The sequence below is a fragment of the Phalacrocorax carbo genome, chromosome 1 (genome assembly GCF_963921805.1).
Source record: "Phalacrocorax carbo chromosome 1, bPhaCar2.1, whole genome shotgun sequence".
In the NCBI taxonomy this organism is placed as follows: domain Eukaryota; kingdom Metazoa; phylum Chordata; class Aves; order Suliformes; family Phalacrocoracidae; genus Phalacrocorax; species Phalacrocorax carbo.
This window is the reverse complement of record NC_087513.1, coordinates 188,856,155-188,865,413: the sequence shown is the minus strand read 5'-3', so window position 1 is coordinate 188,865,413 and position 9,259 is coordinate 188,856,155. Positions and strand designations below refer to the sequence as shown.

Genomic DNA, 9,259 nt, shown 5'->3' with positions numbered 1-9,259 from the left:
GAAGGTCTCAGGCTGCTACAATAACAGACGTGCAGGGTGCTGGGTGGGCAGGAGACCCATTTCTTTGACTCAGGGCTATCTGACAGCCTCAAGACCTTTGAAAAATCCTGCCATGGGATTAACCTTGAGCTTCATGTCACTCTGAGAGCTCAACATCAGCATAAAGAACATGACCACTGCCTCCTGAACCTTTTTTGGAGGATACTTAAAACTTGCATTCAGCCCAACACCATCATGCCTGGAGCACGGAGCACTGCCGTTCTGGGCCTGAGCAGCAGGGGAACACGCTGACCCCAGGGGAGAAGGCAGGACCAGCATTTGCCCTGTTCAGTACTACCACAGCAGAGCAATTCATTCATTGCTCGTCCTTCTATCAGTCTCACGCCTATTTTCTAAAGACTCTATTACCTACCTGGAATGCACACTGTGCTGTTTCATTTGGAGTAGAAAGCTAATAGCTAGCAAACAGCGAGGTTCAAAACATGCCTTAGTCACTTCGGTTTGCTTCTCTCCACCTCATCTACCTCTGCCCCTAGACTGCGTGTTGGTTTCATTTATTCAGCCATTTGCTCCATCTGCTGGACTAATGACTGCAAATATAGTTTTGCAGAAAAAACCCTTGCCTGCTTCAGAAGGGTGTGGACAGCTGGGGTGTGGGGAGGAATGACGCTCCCAGCCCACGATCAGACAGCAGATGAATGCTGTAAGATCACAGTGTCAAGTCACTTCTTGAGCAACCTAAAGTTCAGTGAGATGAAATCACGTAGGTGATTCTATAAAGAAATCACCTGACATGGGAGCAGGAGGATTAGAAACCACGTGCAAGAGAGAAGCGAGGCAGTTCCTCCAGATGATCCCATGGCAATGGGTGCAGACGCAAGCCTCCTGTGCATCCACGTTTTCTATATACAAACCCTCTTCATTAACCCAGAGACCCTGCTGGAATTTGAGGACTGTACAGACCTGCTGAGCGCTGTCAGATAGTAACTCCAACCAGACTGCCACAGGACAGCTGACCTCTCTGGAAACCATTATGAGCCTTATATAGCTGCACACCTGCATAGAAAGGGTGACACCTCCGAGAAGCACCAGAGAGGCCTGTCTCTCCTGTGCATGTAAAGCAAGGTGCACACCCAAATCACGTCCCCAGCTCACGCTTCGCATGGGCAGAGCCCCCTCCAGGGAGCTCTGTGCACCGGGGATGCTCTCTGAGCTCCACAGGAGTGGGGTGAAACTGGCTGGAGAGGAGCCAAGCCAAACACTGTGCTTACAGGAACACCCCTCCAGCTGGTAACAGGAGGCATGGAATAGCACAGCTCAGCATCAGCTTCAGAAAAACACCAACTACCCCACTACGTTTTGCTGGTGGCATCACTGCCTGCAGCAGTCTGACAGAGTTTGGCATAGAGAAGACAACTAGCCCTAGAACAGGGCATTAGCTTTAAGCTGTGCCCTTAAACATCTGACCTGTTCCTCTCTGCTTACACTCACAGCTTTATGAAATAAGCAAACCCACAGGGCCAGCACTTTCCAGTCATTAAAAACATCAGACGCCTTAACAACAAACTGCTACAACATCCCGAGTGCTGCACCAGCACTGACAAAATGCAATACTTGGCTTGACTGCATGCAATTTTTAATATTTCACTGACTTTCTGTTCAATACCAACCCATCTCTTACAGTGCTCCACAATACATTTCAGTCCTGCCTGTATACTTCTGAAGCTTTTGTTCAACAAACACCTTGAGGCTGGTTCAAGCCAACACCTAGATCAAAAAAGTAGTCCTGCCCTCTTCCTGCTCCGGCTGTACGTCCCTCTGCTGCCCTTCCCTTTCCAGTGGCACAGGCATTCCAATGGCCACATGATCAGCAACTTCCCCACATCCCCAGACTGTCCATTTTTTAGCTAGCTCCATTCCAGTTCTCCACACTCCACTTTTCCCAGCACAAGGAAGTGCACAGAAGCAGCCAAAGCAAGAAGTAATGCATTTCTCACTTTGCAATAGCGTAAAATATCTGTCAAATTACAGCCCGAGAGCCTAGGAGCCTGCACAGTTCCTGTGCATCTTTCCTTCCCTATCCCTCCCACCTGTGGCACCTGTGGGACACCAAGGCATTGGAGCTTCTAGATCAGCCAGGTCCTGAGGAGATGGACCTCTGGGGCCCCTTGGCATCAGCACCCTCCTTTTCAGCGGGGAGTTGGCAAGAAGCAAACTTCTCCTGCCCCTCAGGATGGCTGCTAGCACCCAGTTATGGTGTTGGCACAGCCTCATCCAGCCTCACCAGGGGCCATGTGGCTGCTGTAAGCCCCTCTCACCTTACAGGAGGCTCAGGTCTCCTGTACCTGCACCCACTTGCCACCTGCCAGCACCAGCCAGCCTGCCCTGTCATCGATCAACAGCAGTGGCAGGCTGGGGCAGGGGGAGACCTGGCACTGCCACCTCAGAAAACTCCCAGAATAGGAACCCCACACTGCAGGCCCCAGCTGGAACCAGTCCCCTTTTAATAGGTTTCCATTTCTTAATAGGTTTCCATTGCCCGGAGTCTTTGGCCTTTGGTACCGAACACATCTCCTTCAGCCCTTCCCCATCCCCTGGCCATGCTGAAGATTTTAAACCCCTTCCACGGCATTCACAGCATGCAGAAATCTTCTTAAGCCTTGGAGCCCTATCTTCAGCTGTCCCACAAATGCACGTAGGCTCCTGCCCTACTCCATCAACCACAGGAATATGACATCCCCCAAATCAATATGACTGAAGGAGAGGTCGGATGTTTCCATTTTACAAAACCCTTCTAATAACAGGCCCTTTGATTTTTCCAGGGCAGACAAGTGACCACAGGGAAGAGGACAGAAGAGTTACGTACATAAACAGTCCTCCAGTGAACACAAGGAAGTCTCCTTTGGTGATCCAGCACAGCCTAGTTTCGCTGGCGAGGAGGTGAGGCACTCTCGGAAGCGCTCCCGGACGCCGTCCCCGCACGTGACACTGCAGGGGCTCCAGGGCTGCCACAGGCTCCAGGTTTCTGCAAATACACAAACTCACAGCAAAGAGGAACACGTCTGCCTCCTTACCTTCAAAGACACAAGCATATGTTTTCTCTTATTTAAGAAACCAGCAAAAAACAACCAAAAAATGCAAATGGCAACACTGAAAGAACAAGAAGCTTCCAGGAACCTGCTCCTGTTCCCATCAGAGCCTGAGGCAATGCTCCCACTTTCTTTTTCCCTTTTTTTCACTCCGGTGCCAGCCAGAGACATAGCAGTCAGTTAACTGAGGCTGGCAGGACCTGCCTGGAACAACAGCAAATGGAAATTAATCCACAAATCTTTGGAATGGGTTTGTAATTTATATATTAAACCAATTCCTGCCTGACAAATAGTGCTTTTACAGCAGGATAACTTCATTGACTTAAGTGTAGTTACTCCTGATTTATATGATTGTGGAATGAGGATAGCCTACAAGGCCTAATGAAATAGCAATATTGGTTTTTCTCTTTATTATCTTCTCAGCACACAAACATGTTATTGAATCATTCATCTGACAGCTTACAGGTCCCTATTGTTTTATTGCTTATGGTTAGGCAATTAACTCAAGATGAAATTTTGCAGGTTCATTTATTTATTTTAAGTGGAGGCAGGCTCAGGTTCTAATGCTACCTCAAACATTATAATTTTTTAATATGTAATGAAATCCCTCTTTTGCTTAGACAACATCCTCATCCAGTGTTCAACACTAAAACTTTACAGCAGCGAGAACCCAGAGAGAGAAAGGGACTGTCCCTGCCCATGTCTGACAGCTGTGGCACTGAAGCAGGACCACAACTTTAAATTCCAAACCAGTGCATAAGTCCAGGTGCAACCTTTAAGGACAGATACCCTGGGGACCCTCCTATGGGTCAGTTCACTCAGTGACCTGGCTTTGAAATGTGCCACAAAGAAAAACAATAGACCACTTACTCCATTTCACTGCTCGCAGATAAAGTGGAAAACCAGCAAAGTCACAAAATGTGGATTAGAGTTGCCAAAGTTTTCTCTCTTAAATAATTTATGGTTCTGCTACTGCCAACACAGGTCACGATCTGTAATATTCTTACACTGTTGCTTTGCTGCTAGCATGCCACCAAGCTCCTGACTGGTGAACAATTTCGGATGTTAAAGGACTAGACTGGAAATGCCCTTATGATTTCATGTTACATCATTGCTGTATTGTTCATAGTGTGTTTTTATTTTTAAAAGTCTTGAATAAAAATAAATACAGCTGTGTTTTAATAAACATGAAATTTTAACTGCTTTGGTCCCTGTCCTACAAATTTTTGTGAGCATGCCAGTATGAATAACATTAATGTGAGCAGCATAATAGAACCAGCAGGGCTGTTCTCCTGCATGCAGGTACTCAGCTGCATTGCAGGATGAGGCCCAGAGGTTTTGAGCTTACACTTGTGCTGTCAGCAGCCAAGGCTGCAGAGTGTGTGTGGGCATACACTCACGCACACCTGTGTGCATGCATGTCAAGTACATCTGCCCCGCCTAATGCAGAGTAGAGATGGACATGGTGAGACACCCTACTGGCGCTGTGGTTTTAAGCCCACACAACATCAAGTGACTTCCCTGGCTATTTGCCGCTGACTCTACCACAATACTGTGATACCCATGGTCCCAGGCTGTCTTCTACTTTGTGATTTTTGTGCACCTCTCTGCTTTCACCCCTCTGTCTCTGGAGCCGGAAAGCCGCTACAGTGGCAAGAGGAGCCCAGAGGCAGGCTGAGCTTTCGCACTCCTCCTCCAGTTTGCAGGCATGCCAGGTCCCAGTAAAGTGCGAAACGAAGCAAGCCTGGATGGCACGTGGTGTCAGGAGGGATGAAGTCAGAGGATGCTAAGGAGGGGGGAACTGGGGAAGTTTGTTAGGGTAAGGAGTCCCTCAAAGGTACAGACAAAATCACATCTGCTGCAGAGCAGAGCTATTAGTGAGGGCAGCAAGAAAAATGGCCATAATCAACAGTCAGTCAAGGGCCCGCTGATCCCTCCTCCAAAAGACTTCATGATATCAGAGTATTTGGGGATCTCATGACACTTTTCTTCATATCAGTATCATTAAAGGCTCCAGCAGTGTCCCTCATCACTGGCAGACGGAGGTAGGCTAGCTGGAAAAGCACCCACCTCCTCTTAGACTACTTTATGTCAGCAGCCTGGTGAGTCCCTGCCATAACTTCCAGTGTGTGAGGTAGCTCTTTTCCCTCTCCCCACATTCCCTTCTCATTCAAACTTCTGTTAATTACAGTCAGACATAAAGCCAGAAACAGAAAGATTCTGGTTGCCACCAGTGGTGACAGTGGAGGGTGCTTGGCAGCCTCTGCATTGATGCCTGTGGGCTCCAACGTACAAGAATGTTTAGGATGAGTAATTTTCTAACTCTGAGGTCAAACCTATGATGTGCCCATTGCTCTGGGGCACTTCTCACTGACTTCAGCTTCAGATGAGGACACAGAGTTCCTTAGCAAAAAACACTTGGCATCCATAGCTTTGGGGATAAGAATATGTGCCTTAAGCAGCAGGAGAAAAAGAAATGCTCCAGCTCCCATGAAAGACTGCAGATTTAAACTCCTGCAACTTGCTCTGCAACCTACTGCAATTACCAGAATGTAAAAGAAAATGAAGCATAGTTTATTCTCCCCCAAGGAAATGAAATGATTAACCTCCATTTAAGACAAGCGGATCCAAAGCGCCAGGGGAAAAACCAGAAGGTATGCACCACAAACTAGCTCTAATAAGTGTGAATTTTTTCACATACAATTGGGGAATCAATTATCAACGTGAAGACATCTAACTGATGAGTTAGTCTGAAATAGCTGACAGTTGGCAGATCTGCCAACATGAAAGATAAATGCAATTAACTGTGTTAATTGTTGCTCTGCATAAATATCTCCCCTCACATTTCTGTGTTTGTAAGACTTTGAGCATGCAGTGCTATACAGTCACAGTCCGAGAGGGATGCTCAGCATCATCCTTCCAACCTGATGCATGTGATAGTCCTAAGCACTTCAACAAGACCAGTGATACGGGACAAAATCACTAATCCTTCACAGGCTCATGTAAACACCTATGGTAGCCTGGGGGATTGCAGAGTATTTGTTGAAGTTGACATCAGCTTTTAGGTCCTGAGATTGGGCATACATACATTGTATTGGTGTTTGGATAAGACCTGGGAAAACACCTTTTTCACCCATTGTGTGTTTCTCTATTTCCATGGAAATGTAGCCTGGGTGCACTGAAATGGTGGCATGCTCCAACAGGTTACTAATGTTTGGACAACAAAAGGATGAGGATCCTTTAAAGGAAGAAAACCTAGACTGGGCCTGGTCAAATTACAGTCTTTTCCCCACAAACAGGTGCCTTTAAGAACTGCGGAGGCACAGCCTAAAATTTTTTTTTTTCAGAAGCTAAGAGTTATCCCAGTGAGTCCATAACACCTGATTTGTTCCTAAAATCCTGGGGGCGTGGAGATGAAGCATTCACTGACACATGGATGGGGCACAAACCAGCCCTGGCATATGCAGATCCCCTGCATCAGCCTGTTTCTAAATAAATGCAAGCCAGGTACAGATTCAGGCAATAGAGCTAATTGGTTCCCAGATTTTCCTACAGATAGGCAGGTCTGATTCATACAGTCTTATTCAGGAAGCAAGAGTTTGATGGAAGTTGTATATCCCTGCCTGACCCCTAGATACGCCACTTACTATTCTCCTCCCTTACCGACCACTCTTCTCTTCAGAACGTCTTCCCCCACCTTCCTCTTTCCCTTTGCTGGCAAAAAGCTGCACTTCTTATGCCCTGCTGACCTCCCAGTAGCCTTTTTTTGACAGTTAGTGAAAGTCAGATGAACAAAATTCATCTCCGCTGTCAGCAAGTGCAAAAGACTTCACTAGGATTCACACCAAAGTTGAAACTGGTCTCTGGAGTGTAACAATGGACTGTAAAAGAATGTTAATTAACACCAGAAATATGACGAAAACATGCCCATTTCTATGCTGTAGCAATACTGATTAATTTTTTCAGTCTCATCCCGAATGGTTCAAGTGGGATATAGGCTGGGACACGGAACATCCTCCTAAGGAGTGCAGAAGTCTCACTGCTAGGGACACTTGCAAATTCCAGACAAGCAAAACACAGGAAAAAGTATTGAAAAGAATGAGCCTGCAATGCATCTGTTGCTGGGTAAGATGATGGAACAGACTTTCCTACCTCAGATATTCCAATAATCCTGTCAAACAAAGGGGAAAAAATTAGCCGCATGACTCTAAGTCACTTGTGTGAAACAGTTAACACCCCACTGAGATGAATGAAGTGACTCACATCTTGCTGTTATTTTTTCACAGGTTCTCCAGCTGGAGACTAGAGAAAGCTGCACAAGTGCTGGCTCACCTTTAATAGACATATTGTCCACCTTTAATAGATATATTCACAGTCTTAGATAGAACAGGGTTTTTGCAATGCTCATTCTGAAGCGGATGGCCGGGGCTGGAAGAGCTGCTGGCCTGGCTCACTCAGGGCCACCAGGAGCCGTCTCCTTTCTACTCCAGACACGTCAGATTCCTGTTCCGCAGGCTGGACTAAACCTGGCTGGGATGAGGAGTAAAGAGCAGGACTGACAAAGGGTCAGGAATATAACTGATGCCTGACCTATGGAAAATGGGTGTGGAAAAATAATCTTATCCTCTGTGGTTTGGATGCAGATAATTTTAATGATTTTGGAGCTTTGATCTTTTACAAGACGATATCTCTGCTTCATAATAATAGAGCATATGCTAAATGAAGCAAGAACTGGCTGAGTGACAGATTTGATATGCAGTTGTCAACAGAAAACCATCACAGAGTGGGAATACGTTTGGAGAGATTCCAAACGGATTAGAATAAGGCTCAATGCTGTACAATGCTTGCCTAGCTGACACAAAAATAAATCTAAAATCATTACTGAGAAAATATGTCACTCTGTTGATGACATAAGTAGATAGCACAGTTGTATGGAGCAGTGCAGATTACTTGCTAAATTAGGATAACTCAAGCAAACTAGATTGTAAATCAGGAAAATGTAAAACGTAGGAAGAAGGAATACGAATTGTACTTGCAGGATAGTAGACTACATATTGAAAGGTCATACACAAAAACACCTCAAGAGGAGTTTACAGGGTAAAAGTTATGGCAAAATTAGCTAATGTAATTGGTGAAAATTACAGCAGAGGAGCAGTCAGTAGCTGCTCAAGGGGCATCAGTGAGGAGGATGTCAGAACACAGCACCCAAAGCTGGCAACCCTGTCATCAAATAAAAGGACTGTTTAAAAAAATGGAAATGGAGCCAAAAAGAGCCAGAAAATTAATCCAATCCTGAAGAAAATACCTTCCAACTAAAGACTTAATATCTTCAGTTCCTTAAAAAGAACATTGAGATTATCTGGAAAGACTGAGATGATCTGGATGTGCAAACGCCTTCGCAGGGGAAAGACAGTGGATAGGAAACAGCTGTCTCCTCTAGCAGAGAGCAGCAGAGTGAGAGCCAGTCACTAGAGGATGAAATTAGATGAGCTTTAGTTATGAAACACACAGAGTTTCCCTTTTAAAAAAAAAAAATCAGAGCAGACTATTGAGAGAAATTACCAGAAGGGACTCTGTTTTGTGGTGCCTTCAACAAAAGACTGGCTAACTCTCTGGAGGATAAGTGGCAGTTGAATGCAAAGATTAGTTGTAAGACTCAGCACCAGGGTAACTGGATGAAAAGTGATGGTGCGTGCTGCACAGGAGCCCAGACTAGAGGATTTATCACCTCTCCTTGCCTTAAACTGAGTGAGTTCAGGAAGTCCAAAGCAGAAATTAAGTAACTTGTGGAGAGGCAGCAGCCTCCCGTTCTACATGAACAGCTATCAGGGATCCGGGTCTATGCGCAGTGCCCTGCAGCAGGGTGAGCGATACTCCTGAGCCCAGGAGAGGGTTTTCCGAAACATCTGGGAGGCGGATGGCCATTGCAGGCAGGATAGGTTCACTCTGCCTGTCGTGGCTTCAGGTTGATACGCCCCTCCCAGAACACCCCACTCCTTTCAAACACTGCCTGGAGGCTTTGAAGTCTCGCAGATACAGGCACAAAGTCAGATGTGCTGCAGTCTAATTAATTTCAGGTTGACATTTTATTTACGGCTATGTGGTGTGGTTTTGCTTTCATCGGCTTTGTAGATTTGACACTTCTAACTTGGCAGCTATTGACTTAACTC

At 46.0% G+C, this 9,259-nt stretch overlaps 1 protein-coding gene across 2 annotated transcripts in view; it reads right to left on the bottom strand.

Annotated features, from left to right (window-relative positions):
• THSD1 (thrombospondin type 1 domain containing 1) overlaps nt 1-9,259 on the bottom strand; it is a 31,249-nt gene that overhangs the window by 6,515 nt on the left and 15,475 nt on the right. For both annotated transcript variants that reach the window (XR_010371155.1, XM_064440936.1), the window contains exon 4: nt 2,867-3,025. Coding sequence is in view for 1 of the 2 variants with exons in the window: in XM_064440936.1 (XP_064297006.1) it covers nt 2,867-3,025 (159 nt within the window). In the remaining variant the exon portion in view is untranslated. The remainder of the gene's footprint in view (nt 1-2,866; nt 3,026-9,259) is intronic.